At 37.2% G+C, this 24,937-nt stretch overlaps 1 protein-coding gene across 1 annotated transcript in view; it reads right to left on the reverse strand.

Moving 5' to 3' along the window:
- Positions 1 to 24,114, reverse strand: part of LOC133647125 (cohesin subunit SA-1-like) — a 61,523-nt gene extending 37,409 nt beyond the window's left edge. The window contains exons 1-13 of the mRNA XM_062043250.1: positions 23,943 to 24,114; positions 19,173 to 19,293; positions 18,927 to 19,082; positions 18,278 to 18,374; positions 18,127 to 18,203; positions 17,855 to 18,059; positions 13,328 to 13,479; positions 13,188 to 13,261; positions 8,224 to 8,347; positions 8,056 to 8,154; positions 7,913 to 7,992; positions 7,725 to 7,832; positions 1,333 to 1,447 (exon numbers count right to left, since the gene is read on the reverse strand). Coding sequence (XP_061899234.1) covers positions 1,333 to 1,447; positions 7,725 to 7,832; positions 7,913 to 7,992; positions 8,056 to 8,154; positions 8,224 to 8,347; positions 13,188 to 13,261; positions 13,328 to 13,479; positions 17,855 to 18,059; positions 18,127 to 18,203; positions 18,278 to 18,374; positions 18,927 to 19,082; positions 19,173 to 19,293; positions 23,943 to 23,971 — 1,437 coding nt within the window. The 5' untranslated portion in view covers positions 23,972 to 24,114. The remainder of the gene's footprint in view (positions 1 to 1,332; positions 1,448 to 7,724; positions 7,833 to 7,912; positions 7,993 to 8,055; positions 8,155 to 8,223; positions 8,348 to 13,187; positions 13,262 to 13,327; positions 13,480 to 17,854; positions 18,060 to 18,126; positions 18,204 to 18,277; positions 18,375 to 18,926; positions 19,083 to 19,172; positions 19,294 to 23,942) is intronic.
- Between the last annotated feature and the right edge of the window lie 823 nt (positions 24,115 to 24,937).

Genomic DNA, 24,937 nt, shown 5'->3' on the forward strand with positions numbered 1-24,937 from the left:
AATAACTTATTGTTCTAATCTGTATATAAATATGTACATAAAGTGTTGTAATTATATTGTAAAATGGATGGATGGACGTTTAAAACAAAACTGTTATTATTAATTAGTAAGTACACATTTTTTTGAGCCTTTTTAGAGAAAATCAAATCATTGTAGTAAATTATGCAAATTACTCGATGATGTCATGGTGACCACGCCCATGGCCACGCCCCCACCGCCACAGGTATCTTGGCAGTTTATGGGAAACACTGGTAATGATAGGTGTGACCAGTAGATGGCAGTCACACATAAGAGATACGTGTAGACTGCAATATGACGGCAGTCACACATAAGAGATACGTGTAGACTGCAATATGATGGCAGTCACACATAAGAGATACGTGTAGACTGCAATATGATGGCAGTCACACATAAGAGGTACGTGTAGACTGCAATATGATGGCAGTCACACATAAGAGATACGTGTAGACTGCAATATGATGGCAGTCACACATACGTGATACGTGTAGACTGCAATATGATGGCAGTCACACATAAGAGATACGTGTCGACTGCAATATGATGGCAGTCACACATAAGAGATACGTGTAGACTGCAATATGATGGCAGTCACACATAAGAGATACGTGTAGACTGCAATATGACGGCAGTCACACATAAGAGATACGTGTAGACTGCAATATGATGGCAGTCACACATAAGAGATACGTGTAGACTGCAATATGATGGCAGTCACACATAAGAGATACGTGTAGACTGCAGTATGATGGCAGTCACACATAAGAGGTACGTGTAGACTGCAATATGATGGCAGTCACACATAAGAGGTACGTGTAGACTGCAATATGATGCCAGTCACACATAAGAGGTACGTGTAGACTGCAATATGATGCCAGTCACACATAAGAGGTACGTGTAGACTGCAATATGATGGCAGTCACACATAAGAGATACGTGTAGACTGCAATATGATGGCAGTCACACATAAGATACGTGTAGACTGGAGAAGACACTGTCCAAGTGGAGGCACGTAAATAAGACTGACCACAAAGCGGTGCATCCTGAAGAGATGGTCAGACGGCGACTTGAAGATGATGAGTAAAACATCATCTATGCAACATTTTGAGCAAAGAAGCACCATTACATGTTACGTAGACCACAAGGAAGTCTTTTACATTTAGAAAAACAACAACTTTAATGCGCCTTATAATCCGGTGAGCCTTTTGTATGAAAATGGACCTGACTAGACCCGCTCATCAGCAGTGCGCCCTATGGTCCGACAAAGAGGGCACCTTAATACCTTTCTGACAGGAGGACAGGGGGGAGGGTTACCTCACTCTCCAGGAAGAAGAGCACCAGCATGCGGATGAGGTTCCCATTGGGGCTGCTCCTCCCTCGCCGCTTGGCCAGGGCCTCCTCCGCCTGCGGGTCATGACGACTGAACAGCCTGGAGGAGACAGACGGCTTACAACAATGCTGTCCACACAAAAATACTAATCTAAGCATTGGGGGCCATTTTGATTTCTCATTTTTAAATATAATAAAATAATATATATATATTTTTTTAACCTTTAGGGCTCCTCTCAAGTTTGGTCCAAGGGAACTGGAAGGTCTCAGTGATAAAATGTTCAAATAAGTCACATATTAATCATATAAAATATATTTAAATCAACATGTTTTTATGTTTAATGCCCTTTTTTTTTTACTGCAAAAACACAAATTAGGCGATATTTTCCCCAAAAAAAATTCTGAGTGTAATGGAAGCCTTAAATATGTCAATAATTCAAAATGAAGGGGGATTTAAAAGGGCCTCCACTCATAAACAAGTTAAAATTAAGACTTTTTAATTTTCAACACTTAAATCCCTAAAAGTACTTCAGATCTTGCCATCCATTATAAGTTCTTATGTTTATGCTTTTGTTTTATGCCCTTTTTGTCAGAGAAAACTTAGGCTTTTTATATGGTAAACTCAAATTAGGCGATATTTTCCCCCAAAAAAATTCAGAGCGTAATTGAAGCCTTAAATATGTCAATAATTAAAAATTAAGGGGGATCTAAAAGGGTCACCACTCATAAACAAGTAAAAATTATGTTTTTTTTAACACTTAAATCCCTAAAAGAAGTTCAGATCTTGCCATCCATTAAAAGTTCTTATGTTTATGCTTTTGTTTTATTCCCTTTTAGTCAAGACCATTTTTACGGCAAAAACACAAATTAGGCGATATTTTCCCCCAAAAAAATTCTGAATGTAATTGAAGCCTTAAATATGTCAATAATTAAAAAATAAGGGGGATCTAAAAGGGTCACCACTCATAAACAAGTTAAAATTAAGTCTTTTTTGTTTTAATTTTCAATTCTTAAATCCCTAAAAGAAGTTCAGATCCTGCCATCCATTATAAGTTCTTATGTTTATGCTTTTGTTTTATGCCCTTTTTGTCAGAGAAAACTTAGATTTTTTATAAGGTAAACACTAATTAGGCGATATTTTCCCCCAAAAAAATTCCGAGTGTAATTGAAGCCTTAAATATGTCAATAATTAAAAATGAAGGGGGATCTAAAAATGCCACCACTCATAAAAAAGTTAAAATTAAGTCTTTTTTTCCCAACACTTAAATCCCTAAAAGTACTTCAGATCTTGCCATCCATTATAAGTTCTTATGTTTATGCTTTTGTTTTATGCCCTTTTTGTCAGAGAAAACTTAGATTTTTTATATGGTAAACACACAAAATCTGCATTATTTCCCCAAAAAAAATTTCTCCAAAGTGTAATATTTGATGTGAAGTAATAGGAGCCTCAGATAGGTCAATAATTCATAACAACATTGATTTTGATTCATTATTAATGTTTGAGCAATGACAGTTTTAAAGAAAAACCAGCCTGCATGGCAACTTTGTGTTATTGGAGTCAACATTGCTACTTTTTCTTGTTACATTTCACCTGCTTGACCTTTTAATCCACTTTTTTACGTTGAGTATAAAAATGTTCTTGATGTTTTGTATGGCAAAACCGCAATATATGCAATATTTTCCTCAAAAAAATCTGAACTTTGTCAGCGTTCTGTTATAATGACCAAATTTATCATTAAGTATTAGTACCAATATTTCAGCTTTTTTTCATTACATTATCTTTTTGCTCTTTTTTCTGTCATTTTTACTGTTTCTTGTGAGGATTTTATCTCAACTATATTCTGCGGGCCAACAAAACTCGAGCTGCGGGCCACAAACGGCCCTGGGCTGCACTTTGGACACCCCAGCTGCCGATTATAAGTTTATTTAATTGTTGGTTTTGTGCCTTTTTTGACCAAGAAAACTTGTTTTTTTAAATGGCAAACATGTGCAATATGCAATATTTCCCCAACAAAACATGTCAAAGTGGAATATTTGATGTGAAGTAAGTGGCGCCTTGAATGGGTATTTCATTCATAACAGTATTGATTTTTTATCTCATAATTTTGACCTTTTATCACATTTTATTTAATCTTTTATCTCAAAATGTAAACTTTTTAATTCATAATTGCGTCTTTTTTATCTCATAATCATGCTTTATTATGTCATGATTTCAACTGACTTAATATTTAATTATTTTGAAGTTTTTTCTCATACTTTTGACTAGGGATGTCCGATAATGGCTTTTTGCCGATATCCAATATTCCGATATTGTCCAACTCTTTAATTACCGATATCATCCGATACCGATATATACAGTCGTGGAATTAACACATTATTATGCCTAATTTCGACAACCATGTATGGTGAAGATAAGGTCATTTTAAAAATAAAAATAAAAATAAAATAAGATAAATAAATTAAAAACAATTTCTTGAATAAAAAAGAAAGTAAAACAATATAAAAACAGTTACATAGAAACTAGTAATTAATGAAAATTTGTAAAATGAACTGTTAAAGGTTAGTATTATTAGTGGAGCAGCAGCACGCACAATCATGTGTGCTTACGGACTGCATCCCTTGCAGACTGTATTGATATATATTGATATATAATGTAGGAAGCAGAATATTAATAACAGAAAGAAACAACCCTTTTGTGTGAATGAGTGTAAATGGGGGAGGGAGGTTTTTTTGGGTTGGTACACTAATTGTAAGTGTATCTTGTGTTTTTTATGTGGATTTAATAAACTTTTTTTTTTTTAAAAACCGATACTGATAATAAAAAAAACGATACCGATAATTTCCGATATTACATTTTAAAGCATTTATCGGCCGATAATATCGGCAGACCGATATTATCGGACATCTCTACTTTTGACTTTTAATTTCCTAATTTTGATTTATCGCAAAGTTCAACTTTTTAGCTCATTGTTTTGGATTTTAATAATAGTTCATAATAGTAGTTCATAATTTGGACATTTTATCTTATATTCACGATTTTTTGATTTTTGATATTTTATTTATTTATTTTTTCCCTTTCATCTCATAATTTCGATTTTTTTTTACCAAATAATGATCACTTTTCATTAGGGATGTCCGATAATGGCTTTTTGCCGATATCTGATATTCCGATATTGTCCAACTCTTTAATTACCGATACCGATATCAACCGATACCAATATCAACCGATATATGCAGTCGTGGAATTAACACATTATTATGCCTAATTTGGACAACCAGGTATGGTGAAGATAAAGTACTTTAAAAAAAAATAATAATAATAAGATAACTAAATTAAAAACATTTTCTTGAATAAAAAAGAAAGTAAAACAATATAAAAACAGTTACATAGAAACTAGTAATGAATGAAAATGAGTAAAATTAAGTGTTAAAGGTTAGTACTATTAGTGGAGCAGCAGCACGCACAATCATGTGTGCTTACGGACTGTATCCCTTGCAGACTGTATTGATATATATTGATATCTAATGTAGGAAGCAGAATATTAATAACAGAAAGAAACAACCCTTTTGTGTGAATGAGTGTAAATGGGGGAGGGATGTTTTTTGGGTTGGTGCACTAATTGTAAGTGTATCTTGTGTTTTTTATGTTGATTTAATAAAAAAAATAAAAATTAAAAAAAAACAAAAAAAAACAATACCGATAATAAAAAAAACGATACCGATAATTTCCGATATTACATTTTAAAGCATTTATCGGACATCTCTACTTTTGACTTTTAATTTCCTAATTTTGATTTATCGCAAAGTTCGACTTTTTAGCTCATTGTTTTGGATTTTAATAATAGTTCATAATAGTAGTTCATAATTTGGACATTTTATCTCATATTCACGATTTTTTGATTTTTGATATTTTATTTATTTATTTTTTCCCTTTCATCTCATCATTTCGATTTTTTTTTTACCAAATAATGATCACTTTTCATTAGGGATGTCCGATAATGGCTTTTTGCCGATATCCGATATTCCGATATTGTCCAACTCTTTAATTACCGATACCGATATCAACCGATATATGCAGTCGTGGAATTAACACATTATTATGCCTAATTTGGACAACCAGGTATTGTGAAGATAAGGTACTTTTAAAAATAATAATAAAATAAGATAACTAAATTAAAAACATTTTCTTGAATAAAAAAGAAAGTAAAACAATATAAAAACAGTTACATAGAAACTAGTAATTAATGAAAATTTGTAAAATGAACTGTTAAAGGTTAGTATTATTAGTGGAGCAGCAGCACGCACAATCATGTGTGCTTACGGACTGTATCCCTTGCAGACTGTATTGATATATATTGATATATAATGTAGGAAGCAGAATATTAATAACAGAAAGAAACAACCCTTTTGTGTGAATGAGTGTAAATGGGGGAGGGAGGTTTTTTGGGTTGGTGCACTAATTGTAAGTGTATCTTGTGTTTTTTATGTGGATTTAATAATAAAAAACAAAAAACAAAAAAAAACGATACCGATAATAAAAAAAAAGATACCGATAATTTCCGATATTACATTTTAAAGCATTTATCGGCCGATAATATCGGCAGACCGATATTATCGGACATCTCTACTTTTGACTTTTAATTTCCTAATTTTGATTTATCACAAAGTTCGACTTTTTAGCTCATTGTTTTGGATTTTAATAATAGTTCATAATAGTAGTTCATAATTTGGACATTTTATCTTATATTCACGATTTTTTGATTTTTGATATTTTATTTTTTATTTTTTTCCCTTTGATCTCATCATTTCGATTTTTTTTTACCAAATAATGATCACTTTTCATTAGGGATGTCCGATAATGGCTTTTTGCCGATATCCGATATTGTCCAACTCTTTAATTACCGATACCGATATCAACCGATACCGATATCAACCGATACCGATATCAACCGATATATACAGTCGTGGAATGAACACATTATTATGCCTAATTTGGACAACCAGGTATGGTGAAGATAAGGTACTTTTTTAAAAAATGAATCAAATAAAATAAGATAAATAAATTAAAAACATTTTCTTGAATGAAAAAGAAAGTAAAACAATACAAAAACAGTTACATAGAAACTAGTAATTAATGAAAATTTGTAAAATTAACTGTTAAAGGTTAGTACTATTAGTGGAGCAGCAGCACACACAATCATGTGTGCTTACGGACTGTATCCCTTGCAGACTGTATTGATATATATTGATATATAATGTAGGAAGCAGAATATTATGAATGAGGGAGGTTTTTTGGGTTGGTGCACTAATTGTAAGTGTATCTTGTGTTTTTTATGTGGATTTAATTAAAACATTTTTTTTTTAAAAACACGATACTGATAATAAAAAAAACGATACCGATAATTTCCGATATTACATTTTAAAGCATTTATCTCTACTTTTGACTTTTAATTTCCTAATTTTGATTTATCGCAAAGTTCGACTTTTTAGCTCATTGTTTTGGATTTTAATAATAGTTCATAATAGTAGTTCATAATTTGGACATTCTATCTCATATTCACGATTTTTTTATTTTTGATATTTTATTTATTTATTTTTTCCCTTTCATCTCATAATTTCGATTTTTTTTACCAAATAATGATCACTTTTCATGCAATTATTTTGACTTTTTATCCCATATTTTTGACTTTTCATCTCATGAAAGTTATTTTTTCGACTTTTTATTTCATAATTTCGTCTTTTTTATCTCATAATCATGCTTTTTTTACGTCATAATTTCAATTGATCAATTATGACTTATTATTTAATTATTTTGACGTTTTATCTCATACTTTTGACTTTTAATTTCCTCATTTTGACTTATCGCAAGTTTGACTTTTTATCTCATTGTTTTGGATTTTAATTTCATAATTTAGACATTTTATCTCAAATTCATGATTTTTTGGATTTTTGATCTTTTTTCTTTTGTTTTTTTTTAACCTTTTATCTCACAATTTCGATTAATTATCAAATAATGATCACTTTTCATCCAATTATTTTGACTTTTCATCTCATGAAAGTTATTACCTTTTTTCACAGTATTGTGGTTAAAAAGTGCAACTTCTTCCTCATTGAATGATGTTAATTATGATGAAGATGTAAACCTTTATTTGGCTTCTGATTCTGCACTTTGGCTTCTGACACGCTGCGGGAATATATACTTTTATACGTATTTTTACTAGTTGTTTTTTTTAATGAATTATTACTTTCACATCATACCTGTTTCCCTTTTACTCCACTCTTTATTGTTTTGTGTTTTGAAATAGCATTTTGACAATGTGCCACGGGGCTGTTAAAAAAATGAGCCGCGGGCCGCACTTTATTCCACACGGACTCACTTTCTGTGCAGGAACTCGCCAGCGGCCACAGCCACGGGCCTGTGAGCAGAGTAGACCAGGTGGTACACGTTCTCACAGTCCTCATTGGACAGAGCGTCCTCACTGCCCCTGCAAACAACACAGGGAGTGTCGTGTTCTATGTGCATGTGGGAGTGGACCAAATGAAAAGAATAAAAGGATCTACTTACTGTAGGATGAGAGTGACTAGTCGGATGGCCTCTACAGCCACATCGTACTCCTTGTCCAGCGTCATGGAGACAATACGGTCCTGTCATGACAAAGGGACAATAACAATTCCACTCGTGTCTGGCCTGTGTTGTGTTGGCGTCACCTTGAAGCGGTTGGTAAAAAGCTCCAGCTTGGGGAACAAGTCGCGGTTGGTGTACAGGTTCTGCAGCGCTTTCAGGCACTTGAGACGCACCTCGCCTTGCTGAATGCGAGAGTGGTGCAAGTCAAGCCACGGGAAACGACAACGACGGTGTTTTTCTACTGAACTCACCCGGTCGTGTAGCGTCCAGCCGACATACTTCAGGTAGCTGTCGTTTAAGAAGGCGTCGCTGTACATCTTCATCCAGACGCCGATCTCCTCGATGCAGATGGCTCGGATCTCGGCGATGGCATCTCTGGGAGGAAAGGATCAGAAAATGTTGTCATGTACAGTGGTAGGGATGATGTTTGATAAGGAATTATCGAGTTCGAGCCTATTATCGAATCCTCTTATCGAACCGATTCCTTATCGATTCTCTTATGGAGTCCAGATAGGTTGTTGTATATGGAAAAAAACACACAATATTTGGTTTAACAAAAGCTCACTTTTATTATATAATAAAAAAATAAAATCTAGTAAATAAATAAATATTGACTGTTACCCACCTAAAAAAAATAAAATAAAATAAATAAATATTGACTGTTGTTACCCAAAGTATATTAAGTGGGATTTTTCAGAAAAACCAATATATACAGTAACACAAAAACAAGCTGTCTCTGTGATCACTATAGGTGTATAAATAATAATATAGTGTTAAATAAAATCAGTCCCTTGGGCACAAAACTGAAAATAATACAGCTCTCCAAAAAGTGCACTTCTGCTGCTATTGGAACATAACTGTTTGTTATGATGCTTTGACATTTTTGCACTTTATTTCGTTATTGAAAGAAAATTCTATGAAGAGAAAAGGTGTGTGCAAATGTGGTTGCAATGCTAAAAAATGAAAAGTTAAAGCTAAAAAAAGAAATACACTTTATTGAGTTAACATTATTTCTTTATAGGGGGAAAAATGTTATGAGCGAGAGAATATAACAACTACACTACCCAGCATGCAATGGGAGTTACGAGCATGCGCGGTAGCCCCGAAAAGTGTTGCATGTCGCCACGCTGTGAAAGTAAACGTCAAGAACTCAGCCAACACGCCTCGTCTGCATTATTTATAATTAGACAGACAACACATATACAGTGTGTTTTTGTTTTGTTTACAAGGAAAGAAAAACAAAAGTTGAAAAAGGGAGATATGTTGTATATATATGTATGTGCTGCGGTTGTTTTAAGAACGTTGCGACAGCTGCCGTAAAGGAGGTGCGTTGCTAGCCTGGTTGCTATGTTTCCGGTTGGTGGTAAAAGTGTTGGTCATGTGTTTGTACCCTGCTCAAATCTCTCAGTAAAGTTATTCATTGGATTATACCTTTTGTTTTGAACTTTATTACACCTTGGAGCACTTTTTCCCGTCCATTGTTTTCCTGCTTTCGCTATCTGCGCCTAATGACTGAGCTACGTGACGTCATTTCTTGTGATGTCACACAGAGCATTTCTGGTCGGGACGGGATTCGTTCCGAGGGGTTCGAATATAGAACCAACTCTTTTCCTTTACTATAGTGGTCTCGATAACGGGTACCGGTTTTTAAAAAGGGATTCGAGTCCGAGGACTCGGTTCTTTTCTTATCGAACAACCGGGAAAACCGGTTTCGAGTATCATCCCTATATATAAGGCGCACCGGATTATAAGGCGCACTGTCACCTTTTGAGAAAATTGGAGGTTTTTAGGTGCGCCTTATAGTGCGGAAAATACGGTACTTAAATTAAGAATATTTTTCAACATATTGAGCAAAAAGGTCTGTTTTTTTTCTACCAAGAAAAGTGCACTTGTTATTAGTGAGAATATACTTATTTGAAGGTATTTTTGGGGTTCGTTGAGGTTAGCTAATTTTACTTGTTTTGGAAAGTCTTGACAAGACGAATTTTCTTGTTCTATTGGCAGATCATTTTGCTTAGTTCAAGTAAAATACCCCTCATTTTTGTATTTTTTTTCTTCTTGTTTTTGAACACTGACTTTTTGCAGTATACATACAGCAATGTTAATATTTGCTTACATGTCCCTTGGCAAGTTGACCTGCAATAAGGCGCTTTTGGTAGCCATCCACAAGCTTCTGCTTGACCACTTGACCACTAAATTGCTGCAGTTCAGCTAAATGTGTTGCTTTTCTGACATGGACTTGTTTCTTCAGCATTGTCCATACCTTTAAGTCAGGACTCTGGGAAGGCCATTCTAAAATCTTCATTCTAGCCTGATTTAGCCCTTCTTTTACCACTTTTGACGTGTCTGACTGTCTGCCCCACAGGATGAATTTGAGGACCAGTCATAGACAATTTAGAGTGAAAAGCAAATGTTATTTTCACTGGCATACAAAACATTTTAACTTGGATTGTTTCCCTGGCTTGGAGACTCTCCCGAAGGACAACTCCTGTCTCTCATGGACACACACCTGTCATACTTGCCAACCTTGAGACCTCCAATATCGGGAGGTGGCGGTGTGTGGGGGCGTGGCTAAGGGCGTGGTTAAGAGGAGAGTATATTTACAGCTAGAATTCACCAAATCAAGTATTTCATATATATATATATATATATATATATATATATATATATATATATATATATATATATATATATATATATATATATATATATATATATATATATATATGTATGAAATACTTGACTTTCAGTGAATTCTAGCTATATATATATATTTTTTAATTTTATTTATTTTATTATGCATATAAATAAGACATACTTGAATTTCAGTGTTCTGCAGGCTATCCAGTAGGTGGCAGTATTGTCCTGTTTAAGAGTGTCACAACATTTCTGTTTACGGCAGACGAACTGCTTTACGGTAGACTAAACGTGACGTGTGTTGCTGTGTGTCGTCACCGCGCTGGGAGGACGTTAACGAAACTGCCTAACAATAAACCCACATAAGAAACCAAGAACTCTCTCTCCTTGTTGTGCACTCTACTCTCTAAAAGCCGTAGATGTCATGACGTCGTTGGGCAGGCAAGCTGCTGGGAAAGCGGACGTGAGAACAGGCTGTCCCCACTCAGGTCCGCATTGAGCCGGAGGGGGCGTGGCCTCCAGCTCCGGCTGAATACCGGGAGTTTGTCGGGAGAAAATCTCTGCCGGGAGGTTGTCGGGAGAGGGCGCTGAATAACGGGATTCTCCCGCTAAAAACGCGAGGGTTGGCAAGTATGACACCTGTTGTTGTTGACTTTGGACTTATCGGCTGCAACAACATCAAGGCCGCGGAACAGAGACACACCGCAGGCTTACACGCACACACATGCATCCACAAAAAAATATACGCCACACACACATGGATGCACAAAAAAATATACGCCACGCACACATACCCCAACCCCCCCATCCAACGCCCTCGACGCAAATCCCATAGGGTTGATGGACGGATGGGCAGCGCCTGAGAGCTGCGGCCTGCCACCATGGCCCCCCCACCCCCTCCCCTCTGTTGCAAGTCTCGAGATGTACGTTGTAATATGTATATGTGCTTTGCTATGGAGGTCTTTTCCCACTCGTATTTTTTTACTCATCCTTCCCCAGCATTTACCTTTTCCCCATCTTTTACGGGGCGCCTTGTGGCGACCCATCAGCATTGTGTAACCCTGTACACCAGGGGTCACCAACCTTTTTGAAACCAAGAGCTACTTCTTGGGTAGTGATTAATGCAAAGGGCTACCAGTTTGATACACACTTAAATAAATTGCCAGAAATAGCAAATTTGCTCAATTTACCTTTAACTCTATGTTATTATTAATAATTAATGATATTTATCATTGTGGAAACACTGATCATCTTAAATGATTTCTCACAATAAATATATATAGAAACAGATAAATATCAATATGCAACACTTTATTTTTATATTTTCTCTAAGTGCACATTTTTCAAATTGAACATTTTCAAATGATCACTTCTAAGACAGTCTTGTGAAATCACAATATCCCATTTTAACTAGCGACCCACTAACATTTTTTAACAAATCATGAATTACTTTGCACCATGTTTGTACAAATAATAACTCATGTAAAATAAAATAAAAATTAAAAAAAAATAATTTATGGAACATCATTAGTAATTTTTCCTGATTAAGATTAATTTTAGAATTTTGATGACATGTTTTAAATAGGTTAAAATCCAATCTGCACTTTGTTACAATATATAACAAATTGGACCAAGCTATATTTCTAACAAAGACAAATCATTGTTTCTTCTAGATTTTCCAGAACAACATTTTTAAAAGACATTTAAAAGACTTTGAAATGAGATTTTAATTTGATTCTACAGATTTTCTAGATTTGCCAGAATATTTTTTTGGAATATTAATCATAATAAGTTTGAAGAAATATTTCACAAATATTCTTCGTCGAAAAAACAGAAGCTAAAATGAAGAATTAAATTACAATTTATTTATTATTCTTTAAAAAATAAATTTACTTGAACATTGATTTAAATTGTCAGGAAAGAAGAGGAAGGAATTTAAAAGGTAAAAAGGTATATGTGTTTAAAAATCCTAAAATCATTTTTAATGTTGTATTTTTTCTCTAAAACTGTCTTTCTGAAAGTTATAAGAAGCAAAGTAAAAAAATTAATGGATTTATTTAAACAAGTGAAGACCAAGTCTTTAAAATATTTTCTTGGATTTTCAAATTCTATTTGAGTTTTGTCTCTCTTAGAATTAAAAATGTCGAGCAAAGCGAGACCAGCTTGCTAGTAAATAAATACAATTTAAAAAATAGAGGCAGCTCACTGGTAAGTGCTGCTATTTGAGCTATTTTTAGAACAGGCCAGCGGGCTACTCATCTGGTCCTTACGGGCTACCTGGTGCCCGCGGGCACCGCGTTGGTGACCCCTGCTGTACACGGTTTGTTTGTCTCATCTTGAACAGGTTTGTGCTGAAAACAAAGTTTCGTTGTACTTGTGCAATGACAATAAAGACCTCTCCTATCCTGATCACATAAGCCGACTGGCCGAACTAATGCCGAACTATAGACATTACCCGGGGTTAAGTGGGGTTTGGCTGGTTGCCAAACCCCTGGTTGCTCGTGCATCAGCTGACGAGACAGCTGTTTGCCGCTACAATGAGTGACAACTACAGTGCCAACGTGAAGAAGCATGTTACCTGTAGCGATGCACAAAGATGCCTTTAAAGATGGAGTTCATCATGTTCTCAATCTCATCCTGGTTTTCTTGAAGCTGTGCGGACACAAAGGTGAACAATCTGCGCAGGCTGTGAAAAGATCAACACCCGCGATGGCGTACCTCCTTCCTCTTCTGCAGCAGCAGCTCCAGCTTCTCGTTGGCACGCTTGCCGGCCATCTTGTTCCTCTCCGCCTCGTACTGCCGCTGCGTGTTGTCCTGGTGGATGCTCAGGTTGAGGGCCACGTTCACCAGCGCCGTCATGAGCTTCATCGCTAACACGGGAAAAAGGGGACACGGTCAAAGCGGTCTATGGCCAGCACTCAAGTCAAGTGGCCCCTAAAGGCAGGTTTTATAACACTACCTTACTAAAATGTCCCCTTTAAACTCGTTTTATAACTACCTTTAACTGTGGAGGACATTTTTGTGGCCCCATTAAACATGTTTTAAAACTACCTTTAACTGTGGAGGACATTTTTGTGGCCCCATTAAACATGTTTTAAAACACTACTTTTGTCTGTGGGGGACATTTTTGTGGCCCCATTAAACATGTTTTATAACACTACTTTTGTCTGTGGGGGACATTTTTGTGGCCCCTTTAAACACATTTTATAACACTACTTTTGTCTGTGGGAGACATTTTTGTGGCCCCATTAAACATGTTTTAAAACACTACTTTTGTCTGTGGGGGACATTTTTGTGGCCCCTTTAAACACGTTTTAAAACACTACTTTTGTCTGTGGGGGACATTTTTGTGGCCCCTTTAAACACGTTTTATAACACTACTTTTGTCTGTGGGGGACATTTTTGTGGCCATTATAGACAAGTTTTCTAACACTACTTTTGTCTGTGGGGGACATTTTTGTGGCCACTATAGACAAGTTTTCTAACACTACTTTTGTCTGTGGGGGACATTTTTGTGGCCACTATAGACAAGTTTTCTAACACTACTTTTGTCTGTGGGGGACATTTTTGTGGCCACTATAGACAAGTTTTCTAACACTACTTTTGTCTGTGGGGGACATTTTTGTGGCCATTATAGACAAGTTTTCTAACACTACTTTTGTCTGTGGGGGACATTTTTGTGGCCACTATAGACAAGTTTTCTAACACTACTTTTGTCTGTGGGGGACATTTTTGTGGCCCCTTTAAACACGTTTTATAACACTACTTTTGTCTGTGGGGGACATTTTTGTGGCCATTATAGACAAGTTTTCTAACACTACTTTTGTCTGTGGGGGACATTTTTGTGGCCACTATAGACAAGTTTTCTAACACTACTTTTGTCTGTGGGGGACATTTTTGTGGCCACTATAGACAAGTTTTCTAACACTACTTTTGTCTGTGGGGGACATTTTTGTGGCCACTATAGACAAGTTTTCTAACACTACTTTTGTCTGTGGGGGACATTTTTGTGGCCATTATAGACAAGTTTTCTAACACTACTTTTGTCTGTGGGGGACATTTTTGTGGCCACTATAGACAAGTTTTCTAACACTACTTTTGTCTGTGGGGGACATTTTTGTGGCCATTATAGACAAGTTTTCTAACACTACTTTTGTCTGTGGGGGACATTTTTGTGCCCACTATAGACAAGTTTTCTAACACTACTTTTGTCTGTGGGGGACATTTTTGTGGCCATTATAGACAAGTTTTCTAACACTACTTTTGTCTGTGGGGGACATTTTTGTGGCCATTATAGACAAGTTTTCTAACACTACTTTTGTCTGTGGGGGACATTTTTGTGGCCACTATAGACAAGTTTTCTAACACTACTTTTGTCTGTGGGGGACATTTTTGTGGCCATTATAGACAAGTTTTCTAACACTACTTTTGTCTGTGGGGGACATTTTTGTGGCCCCTTTAAACACGTTTTAAAACACTACTTTTGTCTGTGGGGGACATTTTTGTGGCCCCTTTAAACACGTTTTAAAACACTACTTTTGTCTGTGGGGGACATTTTTGTGGCCATTATAGACAAGTTTTCTAACACTACTTTTGTCCGTGGGGGACATTTTTGTGGCCCCTTTAAACACGTTTTAAAACACTACTTTTGTCTGTGGGGGACATTTTTGTGGCCACTATAGACAAGTTTTCTAACACTACTTTTGTCTGTGGGGGACATTTTTGTGGCCCCTTTAAACATGTTTTATAACATTACTTTTGTCTGTGGAGGACATTTTTGTGGCCCCTTTAAACATGTTTTCTAACACTACTTTTGTCTGTGGGGGACATTTTTGTGGCCATTATAGACAAGTTTTATAACACTACTTTTGTCTGTGGGGGACATTTTTGTGGCCCCTTTAAACATGTTTTATAACACTACTTTTGTCTGTGGGGGACATTTTTGTGGCCCCTTTAAACACGTTTTAAAACACTACTTTTGTCTGTGGGGGACATTTTTGTGGCCCCTTTAAACACGTTTTAAAACACTACTTTTGTCTGTGGGGGACATTTTTGTGGCCATTATAGACAAGTTTTCTAACACTACTTTTGTCCGTGGGGGACATTTTTGTGGCCCCTTTAAACACGTTTTAAAACACTACTTTTGTCTGTGGGGGACATTTTTGTGGCCACTATAGACAAGTTTTCTAACACTACTTTTGTCTGTGGGGGACATTTTTGTGGCCCCTTTAAACATGTTTTATAACACTACTTTTGTCTGTGGAGGACATTTTTGTGGCCCCTTTAAACATGTTTTCTAACACTACTTTTGTCTGTGGGGGACATTTTTGTGGCCATTATAGACAAGTTTTCTAACACTACTTTTGTCTGTGGGGGACATTTTTGTGGCCCCTTTAAACATGTTTTATAACACTACTTTTGTCTGTGGGGGACATTTTTGTGGCCATTATAGACAAGTTTTATAACACTACTTTTGTCTGTGGGGGACATTTTTGTGGCCCCTCTATACACGTTTTATAACACTACTTTTGTTTGTGGGGGACATTTTTGTGGCCCCTTTAAACACGTTTTAAAAACACTACTTTTGTCTGTGGGGGACATTTTTGTGGCCCCTTTATACACGTTTTAAAAACACTACTTTTGTCTGTGGGGGACATTTTTGTGGCCATTATAGATAAGCTATATTAAGAATAGTATATTGGTGGCTGCAATAGGCAAGCTTTGTACAAACTACAAAAGCAGTGAAGTTGTCACGTTGTGTAAAAGGTAAATAAAAAGAGAATACAACAAATCCTTTTCAATTTATATTCAATTAAATAGACTGCATTTTTGAATTTTTGCAAATAATCATGAACTTAGAATTTAATGGCAGCAACACATTGCAAAAAAGTTGTCAGAGGGGCATTTTTACCACTGTGTTACATGGCCTTTCCTTTGAACAACACTCAGTAAAGGTTTGGGAAGTGAGGAGACACATTTTTGAAGTGGAATTCTTTCCCATTCTTGCTTGATGTACAGCTTAAGTTGTTCAACAGTCTCCCTTCTCATATTTTAGCCTTCACACATTTGCAATGTCTGGACTACAGGCAGGCCAGTCTAGTACCCGCACTCTTTTACGATGAAGCCACACTGTTGTAACACCTGGCTTGGCATTGTCTTGCTGAAATAAGCAGGGGCGTCCATGATAACAACATATGTTGCTCCAAAAGCTGTATGTACCTTTCAGCATTAATGGTGCCTTCACAGATGTGTAAGTTACCCATGTCTTGGGCACTAATACACCCCCATACCATCACACATGCTGCCTTTTACACTTTCACCCTAGAACAATCCGGATGGTTATTTTCCCTCTTTGGTCTGGAGGACACCACGTACACAGTTTCCAAAAACAATTTGAAATGTGGACTCGTCAGACCACAGAACACTTTTCCACTTTGCATCAGTCCATCTTAGATGAGCTCGGGCCCAGCGAAGCTGGCGGCGTTTCTGGGTGTTGTTGATAAATGGCTTTGGCTTTGCATAGTATAGTTTTAACTTGCACTTACAGATGTAGCGACCAACTGTAGTTACTGACAGTGGGTTTCTGAAGTGTTCCTGAGCCCGTGTGGTGATATCCTTTACACACTGATGTGGCTTTTTGATGCAGTGCCGCCTGAGGGATCCAAGGTGTGTAATATCATGGCTTACGTGCAGTGATTTCTCCACATTCTCTGAACCTTTTGATGATATTACGGAGCGTAGATGGTGAACTCCCTAAATTCCTTGTTGAGAAATGTTGTTCTTCAACAATTTGCTCAGGCATTTGTTGACAAAGTGGTGACCCTCGCCCCCGTCCTTGTTGGTGAACGACTGAGCATTTCATGGAAGCTGCTTTTATACCCAATCATGGCACCCACCCGTTCCCAATTAGCCCGTTCACCTGTGGGATGTTCCGAATAAGTCTTTTGATGAGCATTCCTCAACTTTCTCACTCTTTTTTGCCACTTGTGCCAGCTTTTTTTAAACATGTTGCAGGCATCAAATTCCAAATGAGCTAATATTTGCAAAAAATAACGTTTTTTTTAGTTCGAACATGAAATATCTTGTCTTTGCAGTCTATTCAATTGAATATAAGTTGAAAAGGATTTGTTGTATTCTCTTTTTATTTGCCATTTACACAACGTGACAACTTCACTGCTTTTGTAAGAATAGTATTGTTCAGGCTTGAGTGTACTTCAAAGTAAGTTGAAAGAGGCGTGTCCTCACCAGCTAGCGTGGAGGTGTGTCTGAAGGCTCGGACCTGGGAGTCGGACAGTCCGGTGAGGAGGGAGATGACGGTGTCCATCATGTACTCGTCGTAGATGATGCTGTACTGGCACTGGCGGATGAGCACGCAGATGAACTCGCAGAAGTTGTAGCGGAACTTTTTCCACAGGGGCCCCGGCATGGTGAGAGGGTAATCACCACTGTCCTGGTGGCACAAAGGTGGCGTTATTACCACAAAGTACACTCCCTCGCACTGTGGACCGGGCAGCTACCTCGTCAAACTCCTCCGTCATCTTGCGGATGATCTCGGCATTCTGCATGTTCCGGAACATCTCGATCCTGACCGTGCCTGGCGCAGGTAACAAAGTGTGGCGTTTAAGGACTCGCGCGTGCGGCGGACATTCGACCGCGGCGGTCTTTTACCCTTGCAGCCGGCACACTGGATGAAGAAGTTGATGAGGTCCAACAGGGCCAGGTCTCGGTCCTGTTTGTATGACTCGATCCACTCGTCCACCACAGACTGCACATGGAAGCACAACACCCGTCAGATACAAACGTGACAAGCCGTGGCGTAGCTCCAACTAGACCGCGTATTTTTAATTAGACCGCATACTTTCAATTAGTCAGCATATTTTCAATTAGCACGCACAGCTTCAATTAGTCAGTATATTTTCAATTAGACAGCATATTTTCAATTAGAGCACACAGCTTTAATTAGTCAGCATATTTTCAATTAGTCCGTATATTTTCAATTAGAGCACACAGCTTTAATTAGACAGCATATTTTCAATTAGTCAGCATATTTTCAATTAGCACGCACAGCTTCAATTAGACAGTATATTTTCAATTAGAGCGCACAGCCTATTTTCAATTAGAAAGCATATCTTCAATGAGACCGCAAAGCTTTAATTAGTCAGTATATTTTCAATTAGAGCACACAGCTTCAATTAGACAGCCTATTTTCAATTAGACAGCATATTTCCAATTAGACAGCATATTTTCAATTAGACAGCACATTTTCAATTAGACAGCATATTTTCAATTAGACAGCATATTTTCCATTGGAGCGCACCTGCATGGCGCTCTTGCCCAGTTTGACGACTTCAAAGAGGGTGATGGGGTCCATGCCCTCGCCATTGTACTGGGCTATGCCGTTGGCCTTGCCTCGCCCCCGGCCCCCGCCCATACCCTTCTCTGCGGGCGTCTTCCTGGGCTTCTTATTGGCCGCCTGCAAGGAGGCAGAGTGACGTGACACGTGAATGGCGTTGCGCGTGTGCGTGTGTGCGTGCAGACACTTTTAACAAAAGTGGATTCTCACCCCGGCTTGTTTGCCGGGCCTCCCTCTCTTCTTCTTGCCTTTCACCTCAGGGTCCTCCATGTCCCCCATGCTCAGGCTGAGACTCACCGCCTCTGTTGCCCCCGACTCATTGGACGAGTCCCTGGAAGCACAATGGTGGTCTTAGTACAAATACATTCATCACCTGCACTCCACTTGAGCAACACCATGCTAACATTTAGAACTTATCATTGAATGATGCCCTCATAGTAATATGTGTGTCCTTGAAGGGTGGGTGTGAGAAGAACTGAAGGGAACATCTGACCCATGTATATGTCCATCGACAAGACAGCTTTGTCAAACACTAGGCTTTGCTACACATCTTCAAATAAAGGCGAGAGCTCTGCCAATAAATCGCAGGTGAGATCGAGGCTATAAGGTGGATCATTTAGTTTTTAACCTAGCATGTTATTGTTAAAATGTGAGTGTAATGATAGCACTTTTTGCTCACATTTGTGGCTTTAATGCTATGTTGTTGTTGGTGTGTGTCAGGTGTGCCCGTTAGGTGGAGGGTGTGTCAGTCCATCACCAGCCAGGCATTAATGCTATGTTGTTGTTGGTGTATGTCAGGTGTGCCCGTTAGGTGGAGGGTGTGTCAGTCCATCACCAGCCAGGCATTAATGCTATGTTGTTGTTGGTGTATGTCAGGTGTGCCCGTTAGGTGGAGGGTGTGTCAGTCCATCACCAGCCAGGCATTAATGCTATGTTGTTGTTGGTGTATGTCAGGTGTGCCCGTTAGGTGGAGGGTGTGTCAGTCCATCACCAGCCAGGCATTCAAAAAAATAGACCTCAAAATTAGCGATCATTAATCTTCACCAAGACGTCACTTGATTGACATTCACGGCACCCGAGGTGTCTTGTGAGATGACGCTGGGCTGCTGCCAGATCGTTATTAGGAAAAAACGACCGACAGGAAGGCCAGAAACACTTTTTTTATTTCAACAGACTCTCGCGCCGTACCTGCCGTCAAAACTCCAAAGACAGACCGCACGGTTCCGGTCTTCACAATAAAAGCGCTGCTTCATCCTGCCTGCGCTAACTTTACCATTGGAGCACACAGCTTCAATTAGACAGCATGTATTCGATTAGACAGTATATTTTCAATTAGTCAGCATGTATTCAATGAGACCGCAAAGCTTCAATTAGTCAACATATTTTCAGTTAGAGCACACAGCTTCAATTAGACAGCATATTTTCCATTAGAGCGCACAGCTTTAATTAGTCAGCATATTTTCCATTAGACAGCATATTTTCAATTAGAGCACACAGCTTTAATTAGTCAGTATATTTTCAATTAGACAGCATATTTTCAATTAGAGCGCACAGCTTTAATTAGTCAGTATATTTTCAATTAGACAGCATATTTTCAATTAGAGCGCACAGCTTTAATTAGTCAGTATATTTTCAATTAGAGCGCACAGCTTTAATTAGTCAGTATATTTTCAATTAGACAGCATATTTTCAATTAGAGCACACAAATTCAATTATACAGTATATTTTCAATTAGAGCACACAGCTTCAATTAGTCAGTATATTTTCAATTAGAGCGCACAGCTTCAATTAGACAGCATATTTTCAATTAGAGCGCACAGCTTCAATTAAACAGCATATTTTCAATTAGAGCGCACAAATTCAATTATACAGCATATTTTCAATTAGAGCACACAGCTTCAAATAGACATTAAAAAAATAGACCTAAAAAATTAGCGATCATCAATCTTCACCAAGACGTCACTTGATTGACATTCACGGCACCCGAGGTGTCTTGTGAGATGACGCTGGGCTGCTGCCAGATCATTATTAGGAAAAAACGACCGACAGGAAGGCCAGAAACACTTTTTACTTTTTACTCACCTACTCAGTGGCCTAGTGGTCAGAGTGTTTTACTTTATTTTTTATTCAAGAAAATGTTTTTAATTTATTTAATTTTTTTATTTTTTTATTAAAAAGGACCTTATCTTCACCATACCTGGTTGTCCAAATTAGGCATAATAATGTGTTAATTACACGACACTTTATATCGGTATCGGTTGGTATCGGTTGATATCAGTATCGGTAATTAAGAGTTGGACAATATCGGATATCGGCAAAAAAGCCATTATCGGACATCCCTACTCTCTTTCATAAATAAATCAACATAAATGATATACCGTATTTTTCGGAGTATAAGTCGCTCCGGAGTATAAGTCGCACCGGCCGAAAATGCATAATAAAGAAGGGAAAAAACATATATAAGTCGCACTGGAGTATAAGTCGCATTTTTGGGGGAAATGTATTTGATAAAAGCCAACAGCAAGAATAGACATTTGAAAGGCAATTTAAAATGTCTAAACCAGGGGTCAGCAACCTTTTTGAAAGCAAGAGCTACTTCTTGGGTAGTGATTAATGCGAAGGGCTACCAGTTTGATACACACTTCAATAAATTGCCAGAAATAGCCAATTTGCTCAATTTACCTTTAACTCTATGTTATGATTAATAATTAATGATATTTACACTTAATTGAATGGTTTAAAAGAGGAGAAAAAACAAAAAAAATGACAATTAAATTTTTAAACATAGTTTATCCTCAATTTCGACTCTTTAAAATTCAACCGAAAAAAAGAAGACAAAAACTAGCTAATTCGAATCTTTTTCAAATTTTTTTAAAATTAATTTATGGAACATCATTAGTAATTTTTCCTGATTAAGATTAATTTTAGAATTTTGATGACATGTTTTAAATAGGTTAAAATCCAATCTACACTTTGTTAGAATATATAACAAATTGGACTAAGCTATATTTCTAACAAAGACAAATCATTATTTCTTCTAGATTTTCCAGAACAAAAATTTAAAAAAAAATTCAAAAGACTTTGAAATAAGATTCAAATTTGATTCTACAGATTTTCTAGAATAATTTTTTTGAATTTTAATCATAATAAGTTTGAAGAAATATTTCACAAATATTCTTCGTCGAAAAAACAGAAGCTAAAATGAAGAATTAAATTAAAATGTATTTATTATTCTTTAATATAAAAAAAATAAATTTACTTGAACATTGATTTAAATTGTCAGGAAAGAAGAGGAAGGAATTTAAAAGGTAAAAAGGTATATGTGTTTAAAAAACCTAAAATCATTTTTAAGGTTGTATTTTTTCTCAAAAATTGTCTTTCTGAAAGTTATAAGAAGCAAAGTAAAAAAAATTATGAATTTATTTAAACAAGTGAAGACCAAGTCTTTCAAATATTTTCTTGGATTTTCAAATTCTATTTGAGTTTTGTCTCTCTTAGAATTAAAAATGTCGGGCAAAGCGAGACCAGCTTTCTAGTAAATAAATACAATTTTAAAAATAAGAGGCAGCTCACTGGTAAGTGCTGCTATTTGAGCTATTTTTAGAACAGGCCAGCGGGCTACTCATCTGGTCCTTACGGGCTACCTGGTGCCCGCGGGCACCACGTTGGTGACCCCTGGTCTAAAGAATAGTGAACAACAGGCTGAATAAGTGTACGTTATATGAGGCATAAATAACCAACTGAGAACGTGCCTGGTATGTTAACGTAACATATCAGTGTTTCCCACACATTCATTTATTTGTGGCGGCCCGCCACGAAAGAATTACGTCCGCCACAAATAGATTTTTTTTTTTTTTTTAATTTAAATTTTTTTTTTTTTTTTTTGTCCTGTCCAGCTTCTCAGGCAAATGATATAGTTGATGTAGATGTCCATATAGGCTGTTCACATTTACTTTACAAAAGAGAAGTGTAGGATACTTCTCTTGTTGCCTTATTTGTATTTGACCACTACTGTTTTTTGTTTATTTGTTACTGACTGTGGCAGGACACCTCTGCCTCTGTTTCACTTTATGTTGCTGGTAAATAATATGCTTGTAGTAGTAGGCTAAAGTTAAATTATTTAGTATGCACTAATTAAAGGGGCAGAGCTTTAAGAGACATTTTAGCTTTTATATTTTTATAAGATATATTTTTTGTAAGAACCACAATTAATAAATATATTTCAGTGAATAACTTATTGTTCAAATCTGTATATAAATATGTACATAAAGTGTTGTAATTATATTGTAAAATGGATGGATGGATGGACGTTTAAAACAAAACTGTTATTATTAATTAGTAAGTATACATTTTTTGAGCCTTTTTAGAGAAAATCATATTATTGTAGTAAATTATGCAAATTACTCGATGATGTCATGGTGACCACGCCCATAGCCACGCCCCCACCGCCACAGGTATCTTGGCAGTTTATGGGAAACACTGCATATTATGGTAAGAGTCATTCAAATAACTATAACATATAGAACATGCTATACGTTTACTGTCACTCCTAATCGCTAAATCCCATGAAATCTTATACGTCTAGTCTCTTACGTGAATGACATCAATATTATTATTTGATATTTTACGCTAATGTGTTCATCATTTCACACATAAGTCGCTCCGGAGTATAAGTCGCACCCAAACTATGAAAAAACCTGCGACTTATAGTCTGAAAAATACGGTATATGAATGACGTAGATCCCCTCCACTTGGTACATTGAAAAGTAGGTCGCCTGCAGGAAAAGTGTATGTTATGTGTTGTATTTATTACGCTGTACAAGTGCTGAATTACAGTGTATTCATAAGTGCAAAACATCTGCTGGAAACAAACACAGCTAATGAGCATTAGAGATACAGAAACAGCCAGTAGGGCTAATGACAAGCACTTTTGGATCTTGGCCACCATTGTGAGACGTGAACATAATGTTAGTCACTCACTGGAGAACAGGAAGCTCTGAGGTGATCATCCTGGCGGCGAGGCAACGACGTGTCCAAATGTGCACCTTCTAGGTTTCAGGTGTGAGGCGTGGATGTGGGGGGGGAGGGAGATCTGGAGGGGCAGGAAGGCTCCACGACTGACGGCACTCTGGCTCTTAACTTTCTTCTGTCCCTGGAGGAAAGGCAGATGAGAGACAACATCAGTGAACTGTACACGGCGATCATGCATGATGAGTCTTAAACACACTGGACAGTTCAATATTTCACAGAAAAAAGGGAACGCAATAATATGGACGTGTATTGTACCAGCTCAACCCGAGTGGAGGGAGTTTGGCTGGGAAAGTTAAATCAGATGTTATATTCCACCGTCTCAGAAGTCTCATTATGATAACAACTCCGCCGTCTTTGCTCCACAGTAAGTCTTTGCTGTCGTCCAGCATTCTGTTTTTGTTTACTTTGCAGCCAGTTCAGTTTTAGTTTCGTTCTGCATAGCCTTCCCTAAGCTTCAATGCCTTCTCTTAGTGCAGGGGTCGGCAACCCGCGGCTCCAGAGCCGCATGCGGCTCTTTGACCACTCTGATGCGGCTCAGCTGCATACTTACCCCCCCCCCCGATTTTCCCAGGAGACTTATGGATCTCAGTGCCTCTCCTAGATAACTCCCAGGGAAAATATAATCCTATTTTCACTCTAATTACTAAATTAAGGGAGTGCCCTGATTGCACTGTAGTAATTGTTCTCTATAGCATTTACAAACAGCGTGCCAGCCCGGCCACATGTTGAATGTAGCTTTTACTTGCACACGTAGGAGACAGCAAAGCATACTTAGTCATCAGCCACACAGCTTACACTGACGGTAGCCGTATCAAACAACTTTAACACTGTTACGTTACAAATATGCGCCATACTGTGAACCCACACCAAAAAAGAATGAAAAACACATTTCTGGAGAACATCCCACCGTAACACAACATAAACACAACACAACCAATACCCAG

Source organism: Entelurus aequoreus, linkage group LG03 (genome assembly GCF_033978785.1).
Source record: "Entelurus aequoreus isolate RoL-2023_Sb linkage group LG03, RoL_Eaeq_v1.1, whole genome shotgun sequence".
NCBI lineage: Eukaryota > Metazoa > Chordata > Actinopteri > Syngnathiformes > Syngnathidae > Entelurus > Entelurus aequoreus.